Below are 21,068 nucleotides of genomic sequence, written 5' to 3'. Positions count from 1 at the left end.
TTAAGTTCAATGGAAGTTTAGATGCTCAATAATTTTTGATGAAGGGGGCAGCTTGGTGGCTCAGTGAATTGAGAGCCAGGCCCAGACGGGAGGTCCTAGGTTCAAATCTGTTCTCAGACACTTCCTAGCTATGTGACCATGGGCAAATTACTTGACTCCCATTGACTAGCCCTTACCACTCTTCTCTCTTTGAATCAACACACAGTATTGATTCTAAGATGGAAGATGGGGGTTTAAAAATAAAAATAATAATTTTTGATGAATAAAACTATCAAATATGAGAGCCTATTAAAGAACTTGAAAAGTCCTTGTATGGTTCAAAATTCTTTCCAAATTAACACTAAAAATATACTCTGTATATATAAATATATATGTATATACAAAATTATTAATGCATTTACATGCACACACACGATTTCAACCCAAGCTATTCTGGCAAAAACAGAACACTCTAATAAGATAATAAATAATAATGATACAGCGAAGCTTTAAGATGTAAAAGAATTAAATCAGTTAATTAATGAAGTATAGGATCATGAGACACTTTACAAGATCTTCTCTGTAGCAAATGACAAGCAAAAACCCTCTCAATTTCACTAATTTGTATGCTTTCTTAGGACAACTTTCATTTTAAGATAAAATAGTACCTATTGATGTCATCTGTTTTAAAACATGACCACACATGCTCCATTAGCCTCAAGCATCTGTTCTCTGAGCATGATATAAAGATAATCTGCTTTCCTTGTACTCTAACTAAGCACAAAGGCCTTAAAACAGAAGAATACATTAGTTTGCCAGAATATATTGATTTTTCTTCTCTTGCTTAATCCATCTGCATGCTCAATCAAAATTTTGAAAAATCATAATCTACCTCAAAACACCATTTATTATACTTCACCCAATTGCTCTGGAGAGAATTACAGCTTTGTCTCTAAACTGAATCCCCCACAATTTGATGCACTCACTCCTGTACCATTCTCCTCTACTGCCCTGCTTAACTCTGAGGGTTGCCTAACTGTTGGTTTTTCTGTCCTTCTGTTATTGGGCACTGTTTCCCTATGATATCTCTGGAATTTGTAGACCTTTGAGTCTGAAAACAAATCTTTCACTTACCCACCATGTCATATAATCTCAGGATATTTAAAAGTCACTTCACACTCTCATGTCACACTGAATTTGCAGGCCATCTGATATTCTTCTATTTGTATTTATCAACTGAGAATCTTTCAGGAGGATTAATTAGTCAAAATGCATAAAGGCTCTGAATGATGAAGAATATTACATAAGTGTGTTTAACATCATTTCCAGATGCATTTTTTCATACCATTTGGTTATTTGAGGGAAGAATTTAAAAGATTTAAACCAAACTACATGTAGTATTAGGAAAAAATGTCACTATGAGCACTAAGAGAATTTATAAACCTTTTTTCTTTTCTTCAATATCATGGTTCAGTTTTCTCCTTTCTATAATTTATTCCTAAATATACATTTCAATCTGAGAGACAAATTTCTAATTGAAGAAAAATTTTGTTTCAACCTCAAGGACAAATACACATTCACCTGCCTTGCAGCATGCTTACTAAATTCTCTAAAATGACCTCCCCAACAAAGTGAGATACCTCTTGATTTTAAAATACTATCCCCATGGCTGAGAGAAACCAGACTTTATGAAATGATACAGAGTAAAATAAGAACAACTATTTATACAACGACAAAATATTGTAAAAGTATACAGCTTTGAAAGATTTAAGACCTGAGATCAACACAAAGCCCATTCACAATTCCAAAAAATTCACAATGAAACATAATGCCAATTCCTGATAAAGAGGTGATGGAACCAACATATAAAAGATGACTTCTAATTTATCCTTCTTATATCTTATTTATACATTTGCATGTTGTCTACCCCATTAGACTGTGAATTCCTTGAGGGCAAGGGCTATGTCTGCTTTACTTAATATCCTTAATACCCTTAGTACACTGCTTGGCACATAGTAGGTACTTAATAAATACTTGTTGACTTGGTATTACCACCACAATTATCTCTAGTGTTCAAAAGTCAACTTAAAATACAAATGAGTGAGACTGGCATTTAAAGCCCTCTAAAATCTGACTCCAACCTGTACATTCATGCTTATTTCTTACAGTCCTGCCAAAATGGCCTCTGTGAGATCTTTCAAACTCAGCACTCCCTCTCTAATTTTATTGCCTTCACACAGGCTATCCCAATATGTGGAAAGTATTCTTTACTTGCCTCCACTTCTTAGAATTCTTCACTTCTAATCAAGGCTAGCTCACATAGTTGAAAATCTTGTCTGATATGCGGAATTGTTAAAGCATTCTCCCTACTCAAATAACCTTATGTTTACTTATCTACCATTTATATCATATCCTTCCCAGTATCCTGAAGCTCCATGAGGGCAGGAATCATTCCATTTTAATCTTAGTATCCCCAGACCTTATAACAATGTCTTGTACACAGAACACACTTAATAATGATTATTGAATTGAGTCTGAAAAGCAACCTAGGTAATTTTTAAAAGACTCATCACCAAAATGTCTATAGGATGATAAAGTTTTTTGGCAACTGCAATTCTTGAACACTTTCTAACAAATTAGAGAAAAGTTATGAATTATTCCAAAGAAGGACTACCTACAATGATAAAATTATCTAAATAATAAAATTCTCTCAGTAGTCAAGTAAAGAAAGGTAGCATGACATTGTAGCTACATTACAAGGTTGGCCTTGGAGTACAAAAGACCTGGGTTTGAGGCCTACTTCTGACACAAACTTCCTATGTGACCCCAGACAAGCTATTTAACTTTTCAGCGGCCAACACAAGTCACTAAGATTATAAGTTTCAAAGCAACTGGCCATATGCATTAGTGCAATCTATTTCCCAAAAAAATGCATCTGGAAATGATGTTAAACACACTTATGTAATACTCATCATTCAGAACCTTTATGTGTTTTGACTAATTAATCCTCCTGAAAGATTCTCAGTTGATAAATACAAATAGAAGAATATCAGATGGCCTGCAAATTCAGTGTTACATGAGAGTGTGAAGTGACTTTTAAATATCCTGAGATTTGTTTTCAGACTCAAAGGTCTACAAATTCCAGAGATATCATAGGGAAACAGTGCCCAATAACAGAAGGACAGAAAAACCAACAGTTAGGCAACCCTCAGAGTTAAGCAGGGCAGTAGAGGAGAATGGTACAGGAGTGAGTGCATCAAATTGTGGGGGATTCAGTTTAGAGACAAAGCTGTAATTCTCAGAAAAAAAACTCAGGAAGACCTGAGTTTTAATCCAGCCTCAGACACTTACCAGCTATGTGACTCTGGGCAGGTCATATTTATTATTATTAGATGGACAACTTTCTTTTGGACCAAGCACTTGAGGAACATATTTTTATTTATATATACACATATATATATTTATCTTTTGCTTTTTCTTTATGCAGAGCTTTAAATTATAAATAGTGGGGTATTTAAGACATTGAGTATTCTCAAATACCTGGATTTAGCTTTTCTCTGCAAGGCCAGACTCTAAAGGTACATTTATGATTTACAAATTTCTCAAATATTTCTGAAAAGGCATCTACTAACCTTCAGAACTACCATCAGAAAAACTGTCAATGAGGGAATCTGTGTAAGGTTCAGCAGGTCCAATCAATTCAGAACCATCATGAATTTCTCCACCCTGAAAAGAAAACATAACATGTTCCAGGTCAATCAGTTAAATGTAAAGCAGTAAATTACTAAGAAATAAATGATGGCTGCCACAGAAAAAAAGGAGTTAAGGCTATAGAAAAATAAAGTTTAGTAAATGTCTTTTTAAAATGCAATATATACTTCATAACAATATATCTTAATTTATGGAAATCTTTACTTTAGAACTACCAAACATATGAGTAGAAATGGGAAAGGAAAATCTAATATAACGTATATTTAAGCAGGAAATTGAATTTGTTGGAAAAATTTACCATAATATCTGGAAGTTCAATTCTAATCAATTAAGAACAAACTAATAAACTGTAGGTGATGATGGTGTGAATTTTTCAAATAGTTCTACAAAGCAATTTGAGATTATACTATTGCTAAAACAAATAACAAGAATGTCCATATCTTTTGACCCTGGGATCCAATCCAGCTGTTAGGAAGAGTCCTATATTTAACAAAATATTTATTGCAGCACTTTTTGTTGTAGGAACTGGAAATTAAGTAGATGCCCATCAGATGAGCAATAAACTGCTGTACATAAACATCTCATAAAATAATTATGAGATGATGAATATAGATATAGAAAAGGATGCAGTTATACAAAATAACCCAAAAAAAGTCTTAGTGACTGTTTTAAACTACTAGAACTATTTAAGTTATAAAAGAATAAAACTGTGCTTAAGACTTTGTTAATTGAAAAAAACTAAAATCTGTGTGATTATGATGGCCAAGCTTAGCCTGAGGAACAGTTGAGGAAATGCACCTCCTTCATTTATACAGTTAGGGAACTATGGGTGTAGGACAATGAAGAGTCAGATTTAGTTTTTATGTTAATTCTGCTAAAAGGATTTTTTTCCTTCCTAATTCTTTGTTATAGGATATGGCTACAGGAGGGAATATATTGAAAATCATGGTGATATAAAAGATATCAACAAATCTTAAATAATAAATTTAACTTACTCAAATTTATAAAATACCAACTTAGAAAAATTTCCTTTTACACAAAAATTGACCATGTATTAGGGCACAAAAACATTGCAAACAAGTGCAAAAGAGCAGAAATAATAAATGCAACCTTCTCAGACCACAATGCAATGAAAATAATAATTAGTAAGGGTACATGGAGAGATAAATCAAAAATTAATCAGAAATTAAACAATATGATTCTCCAAAACTGGCTAGTGAAGGAACAATCATAGAAACAATTAATAATTTCATTGAAGAAAATGACAATGGTGAGACATCCTTTCAAAACCTATGGGATGCAGCCAAAGCAGTACTCAGAGGGAAATTTATATCCTTGAGTTCATATATAAACAAATTAAGAAGGGCAGAGGTCAATGAATTGGGCATGCAAATTAAAAATCTAGAAAGTGAACAAATTAAAAATCATCAGATAAAGACTAAATTAGAGATCCTAAAAATCAAAGGAGAAATCAATAAATTTGAAAGTCAAAGAACTATTGATTTAATAAATAAGACTAGAAGCTGGTAATTTGAAAAAACAAATAAAATAGAAAAGGTACTAGTCAGTCTAATTAAAAAAAGGAAAGAAAAAAACCAAATTGACAGTATCCAAGATGAAAAGGGAGACCTCACCTCTAATGAAGAGGAAATTAAGGTAATCATTAAAAACGATTATGCCCAATTCTATGGCAACAAATATGGCAATCTAGGTGATATGGATGAATACTTACAAAAATATAAATTCCCTAGACTAAAAGAGGAAAAAATAAATTACCTAAACAACCCCATATCAGAAAAAGAAATTGAACAAGCCATCAAAGAACTTCCTAAGAAAAAATCCCCAGGTCCAGATAGCTTCACAAATGAATTCTATCAAACATTCAAAGAACAGCTAATCCCAATATTATACAAACTATTTGACAGAATAAGCCAAGAAGGGGTTCTACCAAATTCTTTTTATGACACAAACATAGTACTGATCCCAAAGCCAGGCAGGTTAAAAACAGAGAAAGAAAACTATAGGCCAATCTCCCTAATTAATATAGATGCAAAAATCTTAAATAGGATACTAGCAAAAAGACTCCAGCAAGTCATCACAAGGGTTATCCACTCTGATCAGGTAGAATTCATACCAGGAATGCAAGGTTGGTTCAATATTAGGAAAACCATCCACATAATTGACCATATTAACAAGCAAACCGATAAAAATCACATGATTATCTCAATAGATGCAGAAAAAGCTTTTGATAAAATACAACACCCATTCCTACTGAAAACACTAGAAAGTATAGGAATAGAAGGGCCTTTCCTAAAAATAATAAACAGTATCTATCTAAAACCATCAGCAAACATCATCTGCAATGGGGATAAACTCGAAGCCTTCCAAATAAGATCAGGAGTAAAACAAGGATGCCCATTATCACCTTTATTATTTAATATTGTACTAGAAACACTAACAGTAGCAATTAGAGAAGAAAAAGAAATTGAAGGTATTAAAATTGGCAATGAAGAGACCAAGCTGTCACTCTTTGTGGATGATATGATGATTTACTTAAAGAATCCTAGATAATCAACCAAAAAACTAGTCAAAATAATCAACAATTTTAGCAAAGTTGCAGGATACAAAATAAACTCATATAAGTCATCAGCATTTCTATATATCTCCAACCCAGTTCAGCAGCAAGAATTAGAAAGAGAAATTCCATTTAAAGTCACCCGAGACAATATAAAATACTTAGGAATCTATCTGCCGAGACAAACAGAGGAACTATATGAACACAACTACAAAACACTCTCCAGACAATTAAGACTAGATCTAAACAATTGGAAAAACATTGATTGCTCATGGGTGGGATGAGCTAACATAATAAAAATGACCATCCTACCCAAACTTATCTATCTATTTAGTGCCATACCCACTGAACTTCCAAAAAACTTTTTTACTGAATTATAGAAAACCATAACAAAGTTCATTTGGAAGAAAAAAGGATCAAGGATATCCAGGGAAATCATGAAAAAAAAAAATACAAAGGAAGGTGGCCTTTCAGTCCCAGATCTCAAACTATATTACAAAGCAGCGGTCATCAAAACAATTTGGTACTGGCTAAGAGACAGAAAGGAGGATCAGTGGAATAGACTTGGCGTAAATGACCTCAGCAAGGCAGTATATGAAAAACCCAAAAACCCCAGCTTTGGGGATAAAAATCCACTATTTGATAAAAACTGCTGGGAAAATTAGAAGACAGTGTGGGAGAGATGAGGTTTGGATCAACACCTCACACCCTACATCAAGATAAACTCAGAATGGGTGAATGACTTGAATATAAAGAAGGAAACTATAAGTAAATTAGGTGAACACAGAATAGTATACATGTCAGACCTGTGGGAAGGGAAAGATTTTTAAAACCAAGCAAGACTTAGAAAGAGTCACAAAATGTAAAATAAATAATTTTGACTACATCAAATTAAAAAGTTTTTGTACAAACAAAACCAATGTAACTAACATTAGAAGAGAAGCTACAAATTGGGAAACAATCTTCATAACAAAAGCTTTTGACAAAGGTCTAATTACTCAAATATACAAAGAGCTAAACCAGTTGCACAAAAAATCAAGCCATTCTCCAATTGAAAAACGGACAAGGGACATGAATAGACAGTTTTCAGTTAAAGAATCAAAACTATTAATAAGCACATGAAAAAGTGTTCTAAATCTCTTATAATTAGAGAGATGCAAATCAAAACAACTCTGAGGTATCACCTCACACCTAGCAGATTGGCCAACATGACAGCAAAGGAAAGTAATGAATGCTGGAGGGGATATGGCAAAGTGGGGACACTAATTCATTGCTGGTGGGGTTGTGAATTGATCCAACCATTCTGGAGGACAATTTGGAACTATGCCCAAAGGGTGATAAAAGACTGTCTGCCCTTTGATCCAGCTATAGCACTGCTGGGTTTGTACCCCAAAGAGATAATAAGGAAAAAGACTTGTACAAGAATATTCACAGCTGCGCTCTTAGTGGTGGCCAAAAATTGGAAAATGAGGGGATGCCCTTCAATTGGGGAATGGCTAAACAAATTATGGTATATATTGGTGATGGAATACTATTGTGCTAAAAGGAAAAATAAAGTGGAGGAATTCCATGGAGACTGGAACAACCTCTAGGAAGTGATGCAGAGTGAAAGGAGCAGAACCAGGAGAACATCGTACACAGAGACTGAGACACTGTGGTACAATCGAACATAATGGACTTCTCCATTAATGGCAAAGCAATGTCCCTGAACAATCTGCAGGGATCTAGTAGAAAAAACACTATCCACAAGCAGAGGATAAACTGTGAGAGTAAAAACACTGAGGAAAGGCAACTGCTTGACTACAGGGGTGGAGGGAATATGATTGAGGAGAGAGGCTAAATGAGCACCCTAATGCAAATACCAACAACAAGGAAATGGGTTCAGAGCAAGGACACATGTGATACCCAGTGGAATCACGCATTGGCTAGGAGAGGGGTGGCGGGAGGAGAGGAGAAAATAATCTCTGTTTCCAATGAATAATGTATGAAAATGACCAAATAAAATGTTTAAAAAAAATTTTAAGTTCCTTTTAGTCGGTCAATAAATATTTATTAAACACCTACTCAGTGTCAGGCACTGTGCTAAATGATATAAAAAAGGCAAAAGATAATCCCTACTTTCAAAAAGGTCAAAGTCTAATGGGGAGACAATAAGCAAACAAACATGTACAAATGAGCTATATACAAGTTAAATAGTAAATAATTAACAGAGGGAAGGATGTTGGGAATAGCTTCCTATAAAAGACAGGATTTTAGTTTGTACTTAAAGGAAGACAAGAGATGGAGGACGAGAAGAATAAGGGACCTCCCACAGTCAGAAAAAAATGCCCAGAGCTGATATATAGAATTTCTTGTTAAAGAAATAGAGAAAAGACCAGTGTCACTGAACTCAAAAGTAGGTGGCAAGGTATAAGACCAAAAAGGAGACTAGGTTATAAAGAGCTTTGAACACTCAAAAGACGACTTTGTATTCTGTATTGATTAAATGGCTGAAATACAATAAAAATTACAACACTACCTAAATTAATTTACTTACTCAGCATCATGCCAAAGTACCAAAAATCATCCAAAAGATAAATTTGTAGAGCTAAAAAAGATAACAAAATTAATCTGGAAGAAAAAAGGGTCAAGAATCTCAGAGGAAATAATGGAGGGAAAAAAGTAGGAAATACCCAGTGGTGCCAGATATAAAAAGATACAACAAAGAATTAATCATCAAACTATTTTGTACCAACTTTGAAAAATTAGAAAGCTCATCAGTGCAACAAATTATATATAGAAAATACAGAAATATAAAATGGAGTAATGTATGATTCAATAAACCTCAAAACTCCCAACTAATGAAGTAAGGACTCTTTATTCGGTGTTATAGGCCAGGACACTGGTGGAACTGGGGAAGCATGAATTAACCTTCCACATTCCCACAAAACCAATTAGGACCATTGTGAACAAGGAAGCAATGGTACAGAGTTGGAGCAGTTCATGGTTAGTTTTACTCTCAAGTAAAATGATGTGAAACTTAGCTGTCGGTCTTCTGGAAAATTTTTAGGATAACGGAGAAACTCATGAGATCCAAGGGAACTTCACTGTCAACTGCATTTAAACCCATTGCCAGATCCTTTTTATCATCCTGAAATGCTTCTAACAGACTTGGGAACTGCTTCTACCATGGGAGATTGTTATATGGTTTTAGCAAAAGCATCTTTACATAGTTTGGGTGTATGATTATAAACTGAATACTACTGTGCTATCAGAAATGATGAACAAGACACTTTGGAAAAATCTAGAAAGACATATATGAACTGATACAAAGTGAAATGAGCAGAACCAGGAGAACAATGCAGACAGAAGATCATAGAGGATAACAAAACTAATGCTAGTAAAATTAAAAGGGAAAACTTCTGAATAGCAAAGTAATGAACTCAAGATGTAGAATGAGACATACATTTTCAGACCCAGCCAACATGGGAATTTATTTTATTTAACAATGGAAGAAAAATGGGAACCACAATTATTTTGCAACATTTAGATGTAGAAATACCAAAATCAACTGGTGACCTAATGATGGAAAGTAAAAAGAAATAAAATATAACAAAACTATGTAAAGAGGATTAGTCTTAATTACTGTTATAACTACAATTTGTTTTCCTGAGATAAGAGATTCGAGGAAACCCTGTCTAATTGGTTATCTTAACCCTGAAGTTTTGTTTAAAAGGTCTTCTTTTACAGTTTAAAAGGATTTGGTCAGTTCCCTTTGTCTTCTGCCCAGAACAAGGAATCTTTTCATTCTGATAACAAAATTTGCCAGGGCAAGGCAAATATTCCTCCAAAAGCTCCTCTTTTTTCTCCTGAATGATTCTTCCTTTCTCTACCCCTCCCACATCTGTGAAAGGTATTACTTATTTGTCCTAAGTTGCTGGAAAATGTTGCTGATTAGCAGTGTACCCTAAGTAAGCCTGAAAAGTCAGAAAAACAAAATCTATCTGTAAGAAGCAGAAATTGTTCTTGGTACTCTTCCTTAGTCTGCTAAAATATTTCCTTACTCTTAGTTTGGCCTCCAATCTTTGACCCATTGTCACTAAACTCCTTACTGAAGGGCATGTCTGTCCCAAGAGGTGCCATTCCAATATTTGTAATAAAAGCTTTGTTTTGCCTTTTTTGGGGGGGAAGGAGGGGAAAAGAAGAGGGAGGTTGTGGTTTATTGCTCTAGAGGGCAAAGGAATAGAGATAGAACTTTTTTTTTTTTTAAGATGGTCACTGAGGAAAAAAATAACAAAAAGAAGTGTGAAGATTAAATTTAACTGTGTCCTGATTATAACAATGAAAAATACATAACTCTTCCCTGATTGTAAAGATTAAATTGTAACACTTGTCTATTTTTAGATTTAATCCCCAGAAGTATAAACACAGTACTTAAAAGTTAAGTATGAAGATCTACCCATTTTTAGATTTAATCACCAAAGGTGCAAACACCCCATTTCACACATTGAGTGGGAAAGGTCTGTGACCCATGTGTGTGATAGTGGATGATGAATCAGAATTGACTGACTACCTTCTGGGCAGTCCTAAAACAAAGTGTCAACTGTGATTGGTAGACGTAAAATTAGGGGAAGACACAGGAAGTGACCCAAAAGAAGCACCTTGAAAAGCAGCTGTTACTTCCTATGAGACTCATTTCTTCATTTTTTGGAAGTGGAGACTGGAGAATTCTTCATTCCTTGGAGTGCTGACTAGACCTGAGACCCTGTTTCCTGGTGAGGCTGATAAAGAATCTGCTGACTGGACTGACACATGTGAGTAAAAGGCTGACTCTTAACTGCTTGTTTTTCCTCTGAAGAAACTGGCCTCAGGAAAAGATCTCCTCTTGAAAGAGGCTTCCTGAGTTGAAACCAACTCTTGGGGGAGGGGAGGGGGTTGGAATGATAAATTACTTAGTGCTGACGCTAGATATCTTACCTTATCCTTTCTCTGATTTCTTGCTTCACTCTTTCTACATTTTGTAATGAAATTGTAAATAAAATTTCTTTGGAATTAATTAAATTCCTGGCGACCACACTTAAAATATAAAATCCAACCCTTTTAAAAATAAACCCCTTTTCCCCCTTACAGAAGGTAAAAAATAAGGTCAGAAAAGGACAGCTTTGGAAACTCCATGTTAATCTTATTAGATACTTAAAAAGAAAAGGAAATGGTACATAATAGGGACTATCAGTTTCATTAAAAAATTTTTTCTGTTCCACCATAAATATGCAAATGTCCATTCCATTTGGTGTTTGCTAAGCTCAAAATGAAAACAAATATAAAATTAAGAAATGAAATAGTCTACTAGAAAAACTTTTACATCTTGTTTCTTTGATAAAGGTCTGATATCCCAGATACATGAAGAACTAATTTAAATATACAAGATCCATTCACTCACAGATAAATGGCCAACAGATACAACCAGGCAGTTCTCAAAAGAAATGAAAGCTAAAATAATATGAAAAAAAGATTAGAGAATAAGATTTATGCAATAAAAAGAGAATAGAAGGATAAGAATAAAAGAATAAGAGAAATATAAACTAAAACAACTCTGAGATTCTACTTCACTACCTATAAGACTGGCAAAGATAAACCAAAGGAAAACTACAATTGTTGGAGGGGCTTTGGGAGTGCCAGCCATTGAAGAAAGTAAATTGGAACTATTCCCTAAAAATCACAAAATACTGCACATCCTTTGAGCCAGTGATCAATATTCAGTTTAAATCCCTAAAGAGACCAAAAACAAAGGGAAAGAACCTCATGTACAAAAATATTTATTGTAGATCATCAACTAGGGAATGACTGAACAAATTATGATACATGAATATAATTGAATATTCCTGTGCAATGAGAAGTTATGAAAGGTATGAATTCATAGAAATGTGAAAATACTCACATGAATGTATCCAAAGTGAATGAAGCAGATGCAGGAGTATATGATGACTATAATAATGCATACAGAAACAACTTTCAAAGACTTAAGATCTGATCAATGCAATAATCAATCATTACTCCAGAAGACTAATGAAGAAGCAAATTAACCAATATGGACTCTATATACAGAATGAGACCTATTTTCTGTTGTGATAAGTGTGTAAATTGGTTTTCCTTCAATATGTTTGTTTGAATCCATGGAAGTTGTAATCCTTGGAGACCACTAGTATAATATATTCAGTCAACAACCCTAATTTTTACCTTAACATATTTTAAATTCAGGAGAATGGGACTACTTGGGATGACATAATAATGTTGGTGTTTGTCAACTATAGAATAACAAAAAAGAAAAATTATTTTTAAAAAAGAAAAAAATTCTGAAGACAAAAATGTTCCCTATAGGTGTTACTTATCTATCCTAAATTGCTGGAGAATGGTGCTGATTGGTTGTGTTCTCTAAGTAGGTCTGAAATGTTATAAAAATCAATTTATAGATTTAAACGAAGGAAAATTAAAATACCAATAGTATATTTTATAGAAATTCAATAAAATGATATTAAAATATGTTTTAAAAAGGGAATATAAGCCCCATGAGGACAGGGATTATTTTTTACTTCCTTTGTATCCCTATGGCTTAATTTAGCACTGTATCTAGCACATAATAAACATGTGTTGATTAACTGACTCCCTTTTCCCAATCAGAAGTCTCCATACGACTTTACATTTTGAGGAGTGCTGAAACATAGGTTAACTGTCTTTATTTTTACCACTTTGTTAGCTGGGTCTTTGGGGGAACTAAACTGGAATATTTTTGTTCATTTATCAAGCAGCAATTTAGATAACATGACTTTGATGACTATGTGAACTAGTTTTAAAAGATCTTAGCTTACAGCTAGGACTATTTTATACAATAGTCAATGTACCTCCAAGACCAAACCATTTTTAAATTATAACTCAAACATTAGAGCTGAGAGAGATAAAAATCATCTATTACAACACCTTCATTTTTTACAGATGAGGAAACAGATGCTCAGGGAGGTAAAATGATTTGTCCAAAGCTAAATGTGACCACTAGTAAATGGTAAAGTTAATATCTGAACTAAGAACTGCCTCCAAGTCCAGTGCTCTTTTCACTGAGCCATCCTGTCTTAGAAACCATAATACTGAGGAACTATTACAGTGGTACCTATGACCTAAGAAGTCACAAGTTCAAATCCCAGGTCTGTGTGATCCTAAGTTATTTTACTCTAAGTCTCAATTGTTTCATTTGTGAAATGAGTCAGACTAACTAACCTCTAAAGTTCACTCCAGCTCTAAATCTGTGATCTTCCAAACTGGATTTCATATGGAGGATTACTACAGCAACCTAACTGGCTGCCCTGGCTTCAATCTCTTCACTCCCTAATGTATCCTACATACCCTGCCATATTAATTTTCTAAAAGCACCATTCCCCTCATTTTATTCCCCTGCTCCAAAACTTCAGTAACTTCACCTCCTATCTTCTCCTTTCATCTCATCTCAGAAGAGATATCCCTAACTTTTTGTTATGCTATGGGCAATTTTCCTGTCCATCTTTCATCTATAATTCTGTATTTTAAGAGGCTCTCATCCTGGAATGTGCTGCCACTTATGAAAGCAGTACCTTCTCAATATTTTGTCAATGAACAATCTGAAAAAATACATTTGTACCACATAATGATCAAGATGTCTACTGTGGATCTCCTCCAACCCAGGACAAAGCCTCAGAAAATCAGCTTTTAGAGGAGCTCTATATACATTGTATCTTTTCAGCATGGGTCATATCCTACCATCTTGAGATGAGACTCAATAACTGTTAAAGAGAATGTATTTGGCTCCTATTTTAGTTTGGGGTCTGAGGCCTTAGCCTGGACTACAAGAAAGCTGGGGGGTGGGGGGGTAGGGGTAGGGGTGGACTACAAGAAAGCTGGGGGGGGGGGGTATAGCTGGTTAGCTCTCTGGATTGAGAGCCAGGCCTAGAGATGGGAGGTCCTGGGTTCAAATCTGAACTCAGACACTTCCCAGCTGTTTGACTCTGGACAAGTCACTTAACCCCCAATGCCTAGCCCTTATCACTCTTCTGCCTTGGAACCAATACACAGGATTGACTCCAAGACGGAAGGTAAGGGTTTAAAAAAAAAGAAAAGAAAAGAAAGCTACAGCAGGCCTCATGATCATTTCAGAGGCTAAAGGCATTTTTGAGTGGTCAAGCCCCTATACAATAATGCATATTCTCTTTTGCTCTCTTTTTCTATTGTCCTTCCAAAAAACCCAAACTAAAAACTCAACTTTATCCTATATTTCTTCTTATATTAATTCCATTTTCCTAAATTCAATGAAAGATGGCTCTCTTCAGAAGACGCTTACATCCCTGGCCATCTAGGACTGCCTCAGTACTCCTAAACGTATACAGGCATTGTCTTCTTCATCATATCTAGTCCATTCCAACCTCCCCCAGGCTCATCCCTGACGTCACTTTTCTTCCTTCTGTATTTACTTGGTAGTCAACCAGTTCAATGAGTCACTGTTTCCTACCCATAATAATTCCTTATTTCTTTGTCCTAGAGATGTTAATACCTTGTAGAAGTAGAAAAACAGATGAAAGAGAAAGAAAGGCAAATTTTGGCTTAAAATTAGAAAAAAACTTACTAACAATTAGTGCTATCCTAAAGTGATATGGGCTTCCTCTATAGATAAAGTGTTTGTCCTCACTGGTGGTCTTTAAACAGAATAACCACTTAATTGCAATTCTAAAAAAAAAAAAATTCTAAACCAGTTACATGAATTGGATATCCTCTAAGGTCTCTTCCAATTCTGTTTCGAACTAAAATCTGTATAAATTAATAATGGTCAAGGTGAAAGTTTATTTGAGATTTTTTAATAATCTAAATATAACAAGATCTAAATATAACAAGAACAAGAACAGTATCTTTAAAACAGAGGTTCTTAACCTTTTCTGTTTCATGGGCCTATCTGTTAGTCTGATGAATCTATGGACACTTTTTTAGAATATTTCTAAATGCATAAATTATATAGGATTACAAAGAACCCCAATTATCTAGAAATACAGCTGTCAAAATATTTTTTCTAAAACAAATTCACAGACTCCAGGTTGAGGCCCTGCTGTAAAAAAATCATTTTATCTAGTTGCTGAAAGGTCATAGAGAAACGACTTCTCTTTTAGTTATAATGATCAGAACCAGTAAAACAGCAAGTTCATTTTCCAAGTACATTATTGATAGCTATTAAACTATAGAATGAAAATGGATCTGCGCAAGTGGGTTGCTTTTTAAGAAACATTAGCCACCAACTATAATCATCTTATCCACAATTCTAATCAATATTAACTGCCACAAGAAGACCAGAGTCCAGAAAGCACCTGAGTCAACAAATATTTAAATTCCTTGCTAAAAAGAGATGACTTTCAAAAGCAATGCTGGAATAGAATCTGAATTTAAGTCTTAAGAAAAAAGGTAATAAGATAATTATAAACAGCATCAACTTGTAAAGAAGAGTAAAAGAAAAGAAAACCAGCTTAAAGAAAGTTTGGCAAGATTCTCAAATAATCAAAATCATCCAAAGAGCATTTAAAGAAGAAAACAGAAGGAAAACAAATAGAAAAATGGGGGAAAATTGTAAAAAATATTGTAACAAATTGTTTTCTCCATCAAGGACTGTGAAATCACTATCCTTAAACCTCCACATCAAGTTCAGAATGAGAAAGAAATGTCATAATAAAAAACAAAATTGGGGGAAAGAGTTACTTAGGGCTAAGTGTATACAGAAGAGATCATCCTTGTTGGAGGTACGACCATTGTGAAGATATTGACTGATACACAAGATATCTGGAAATGGGAAGGATACCAAAAGTATGGGAAAAACTCAAGCCTTATAAATTCCCAAAAAATGTGCTGAAAGAACATCAATATTATTAACCTGTGTGTGTACTCTTTCTTCAGTATAAAATCTTAATGAAAGTCATCAATACATAAGAATATATATTAATAAGGATCAAAAAAGGCTTTCACACAAATTATATTCAACAACAGCCCATAGTTTTTTTAAAAAAAAACCCTACCCAGATACAAAGCAAAGTTCAAGTTGAAGAAAGAATCCTTTGGGTTTTGAAGGAATATTGTGGCTAGTAAACTTTATTTCCTAGCATTCTTTATTCTTCCCCGGTCCCCTTGTATAGTGTCTTTGTGTTGCGCTCTTGCATGGATTTGTTTATAAATTTTGCTGAAATCCACACTGCAGGGCTTTGGGGTTTTTGCTTTAGCTCGAGCGCAGCAGGTGAGGGTCTCTGGCTCTTTGCTCTGCTCACTGGGCTGAAGGAACCCCTTTTCTCTCTCACTTTGTTGTTATTAAATCCTATAAATTTAAGTACTTGGAGTGTGCATTCATTTTGAGTCTCACAATCCCCTGAGGATAATCAAGATTCATCCCCTGTCAAAATGTTCTCTAGATGCTGATGACAGTGAGGTGATTGCATCTACTCCGAGAATATTGCAGACTCCCAGAAGAGATCTGTGATCACTAAAAGGTCTTTAGCCTAACTATACACACAAGAAAGACCAAATGAATATCTACTGCTCAGATATGAATTTAAATGAACAACCTACACAGCTTGCCCACTTGCATGTATATGGGATAAGGCAGGCCGCGAATTAATTGGACCCAGAGTTACAAAGGGAGATGAGAACAAACTGGATTTGACTCCAAGATTCACATGAACAGAAATTCATCTTTTTTTTAATACCAACCTCCCCCTGCCCTCTTCTACTCCACTTTCCAATTCTATCTTTGAGATTAGCAATCAAAACAACATATCATTCTGAGAAACAGAATGGCAATCAAAAGTGACTCCTAATCACTACCCATCTGATTTTCCTGCCCAAATCACCTCTTTTTGGCCCCATTTCCTTATATGTGTTGTCTTCCCTTATTAGAATGTAAGCTTCTTGCCAGCAGACTATCTTATTTGCTTTTACTGAATCCCCTGCACTTAGCATAGTGCCTGGCACACAGTCAGCACTTAGGAATGTTTTTGCATGTATTTACCATTTAACTAATGTGACCCTATGGCACTGAGACACAGAATATGATAGTATCCAACAAAAATGAAAATCACAACCAGAGCAATAGAGAAGTATAAGCAGGCTAGAACATATAACCAATAGGGAACTCTGAAGGACCAGAGTAAAATATGTCATCAAAGTATCCTATGACAGGAAGAGATGTTGGGCTAGACACAAGGTATGGGTAGGAACTTAAAGATGTCAGGAGAAATTGAGAAAGATCTCCAGGACTCTGGGAAGCCCCCTTATGGTGAACTCATGTAAAGGCATGAACATGAGTGCCATAGTTATGAACAATTTTAATCTAACTTGTTGGAAAGAACATCCAAGACCAATTAAATCACATATTCCTTTGAGTCTTGAAATACAAAACAATGTCATGTGAAGTGACTGGGTAAATAAAATCAAAGATTCACAATTTATGTAGGATGTCCTAAAAATCTCAGTGAAATCTTAAGCTAGTAAAGGTTTAAAATTGTTTCAAAACTTTTGGGACATCCTATCTATCACCATACTTCAAAACATATTCAAGGATCATCATTTCAATGCATTTAGAAATTCTTATATCTAATATATACCTTTTCAGCTGATATATTTTTACATAATCTTCCATCTTTGAAACTACAAGAGTGACCATTCTTTCCTTGAATAACAATATTATTAGACCAAAATTAGATCAGTCTGCCCATGACCCTGCAGTGTTTCTGTAACCCACAAGAAATGCCTATTATTTTAGGGGTGAAATAACAATGACTAGCTGGATAAAATATTAAAACAAGAAAGCTTAATTTGCATTAATATGGTTTCCATTGTAAGAGTCAGATGACTATAGCTTATAAAATGTTTCTCCATAACTTTAAATGCTGTTAACTTCAAATTATACATGCCTTAAAAAATTAGCAATGAAATTCAAAAGGAATAGGAATAGACCTAGGATTTCACTGGCATAAAGAACTAACTCCTCGTAAGGAACATCCTTCTAGCAATGCAAGCTGGTACCTTCTCTGTGACTTAAGGGTCTTAAAGAGTTGCCTAAAGTACTGCAAACTTAAGTGACTTGCCAAGGGTTGGTTACACAGTTTAAACAACATTTTTTTTAACTGGAAAGTGTTACCTTTAAAATTTTTAAATATTGTACATACGTTAGAAAATAATAAAGTGCTTAATAAATGTACAAGTTGTAACAAACCTTGAAAAAATCTTCAAGATGTTTGCTAGAATAAAGAGCTGGGATATTGGCAGAGAACTGTAAGAGATCTTCAGCACACTGTCTTCTCTCTTCAATCACTGTTTCATCAAATCGCCCTGAAATCGCAACAAAAATCAAGAATTTAGAAAAATCGATCAATCCTGGTTTATAATAAAGGCTCAGGACAAACAGCTCTGTTCGGCAGTAGCTGTAGTCACAATTTTAATACCCCATTGCCCAATTTGCTGTGGCTTACCATTCAGTCCTCAGTATTGGATTCCAAAACTGAATCCTGGCAGCCATAACAAGAAGCAGTATTAGCAACAAAATTAGACATGAGGGATTATACTTGATAAGGCTTCTTCCAGATAGGCATATGGCTTTTTAAAATACCACTTATAGTGTGAATCTTAAAATTTCTCAGACTCTACCTTAGAACATTTGGTTAGGACCATTCCCCATTTTAAAACAATGAAGGAAATTTAGTCAGGAATGTAGGTGGGAACTCTAACATTACTCCACCCATACTTAGGCATACTTTAGGAGAAGATAAAGTTGTAAACTCCTGATTGAACAATGAAAAGTCCCCAACCCATACTTAATGTGAAGCAAGAACCCTTAAGCTAGGTCTACTTTTAGATCTAATACAAAGGGGTGCTAAGTACCTATGCAGATCAAATTAATCAGGCAACTTACAAAGGACAACATTAGTCTACTCAGGTGTGAATTACTCAAAAGTTTTAGTCCACTCAGGTGTGAATTAAGAATGGTCAGTCCTTTGGAAAATGTTTACTGTGACTGGTAGACATAGAAATTTAGGGAAGGTGACATAGAAATTTCTCTTTAAAAGGAAAAGGTTTAGGCCTCTGAAAAAAGTTCAGCTTTGGAGCTGAATTGGAGGTCAGGAGTCAGAGGAGGCTGCGGGGGCTCTCGGTCAGTCGCTCTCGGTGGCTGAACTTAGTTGAGCTGAGGAGCTGAACTGGAGGGTCTCTCTGAACACTAGAATCTTGCTTGGGACAAATCTTGTGGTGAGTGGATTAAAGACTGACTGATCTCTCTTAAGGCTTAAGCCTAGGCTGGCCTAGGCCTTTTCCCATTATTTCCTCTTACTCTCTCTCTCTCCTTTTTCTTAATTCCTTCATTTGTAGTAATTAAAATCTCCACAAAACCCAGCTGACTTGGGTATATTTAATATTTGGGAATTTTTCCCATGGCGACTACTTATTTTTTATATAAAATCAAGACACCAAAAATTATCTTTACCAATGTGGCCAAAACCTTACAGTTTAGCCATTTACATATTTTCACAGTCACAGTTTGTGGAAACCACCCTTTTGTCTGTAACAATAGCCTTGGAAAAATCACTTCATCCTTATGAGTTTCTGCTTCCATACTTATAAAATAAGGGTGATAATAACTATGCTCCTTACTTCACAGAGCTATTCTGAGGATCAAATGAAATAAATTATATGTAAAGTTCTTTGCAAACTTAAAGATAAAAGGTGCTAAAAATGAGTGTCATTTCACCTTATCATCATCATTACCATCAAAGTAAATAATACAAAAATAAGATGTGCTGATGCAACAGCTCTCATGGTATGATGGACAATCAATCAACCAACAAGTATTAAGTATTTCCTACAGGCCTGACATTGTGCTAAGCACTGGAGACATAAACATGAAGAATGAAACAATCACTGATGGCAAGAAGCTAATATGCTAATAATGGGAAGACCCTGAATAAGTCTCTTAACCTCATTGCCTCAGTTTCCTCATCTGTAAAGTAGGGGAAATAATAGCACCTCCTCCATGGGGTTGGTGTGAAGATCAAATATTTGTAAAGCATTTTGCAAACCTTAAGGTACTATATAAATGCTAGCTAGTAGTAATAATAGTATTACTGATAATATTTTTATGAGTTTTGGGATAAATTCATTTATTTAAAAAATTAAGAAACTATACTAACTGTTGGTATTTTAAAAGAGCAAACAAAATTGAGTAAATATCTAGAATATTCTTGGTTCTAATGCTATTTTTTAAACATTAACCTGCCAAGAAAGAAGAGAAACAATGTTCCATCACTCTCCTTTTATCACGCCCCTATCATGGCCTGACCTTCCTGCTTGGGGAGAAAAGAAATGCCATTCCATCACACTTCCTCCACAATTCTCTGGGCCTAGCCTGATAGCCCTTCTGGGTAAGAAAAACCATTCCTTTAAGTTCCTTCTCCCAGTAACTTGCCTAAGCCTGCCCCCACATCAGTAGCACCTCCATCTTCCAGCTATACACTGATGTTTAATGCCCTGAGAAGGTCCCATCCTGTGGCCAAATTCTGAGGGATGTTGATATCCTACCTGTACTCATGCAGCAGGGATTAATACATTCCTACCCTAAAATACCTTCCCCATTCAGTGATTCTGAACTCAATACATTATTCAAACCCAGTTCTCTGTCCCCAGTGGCCCACAACTTTATTTTCATTCCCCTCAATATAATTCCAACAATATTCCACCCTAAAACAGCCTATCCCTTCTACTGTGCTTTCTGGAATGATTGATCAAT

General features: G+C 34.9%; 1 protein-coding gene across 9 annotated transcripts in view; it reads right to left on the bottom strand.

The window, feature by feature from the left end:
- RPS6KC1 (ribosomal protein S6 kinase C1) overlaps positions 1–21,068 on the bottom strand; it is a 202,945-nt gene that overhangs the window by 132,070 nt on the left and 49,807 nt on the right. For all 9 annotated transcript variants that reach the window (XR_008916212.1, XM_056815908.1, XM_007481378.2 and 6 more), the window contains 2 exons: positions 18,507–18,622; positions 3,612–3,705 (listed from right to left, as the gene is read on the bottom strand). Coding sequence is in view for 5 of the 9 variants with exons in the window: in XM_056815908.1 (XP_056671886.1) it covers positions 3,612–3,705; positions 18,507–18,622 (210 nt within the window). In the remaining 4 variants the exon portion in view is untranslated. The remainder of the gene's footprint in view (positions 1–3,611; positions 3,706–18,506; positions 18,623–21,068) is intronic.

This window comes from Monodelphis domestica, chromosome 2, assembly GCF_027887165.1.
Source record: "Monodelphis domestica isolate mMonDom1 chromosome 2, mMonDom1.pri, whole genome shotgun sequence".
Classification (NCBI taxonomy): Eukaryota; Metazoa; Chordata; class Mammalia; order Didelphimorphia; family Didelphidae; genus Monodelphis; species Monodelphis domestica.
This window is presented reverse-complemented; position numbering and strand designations above follow the sequence as displayed.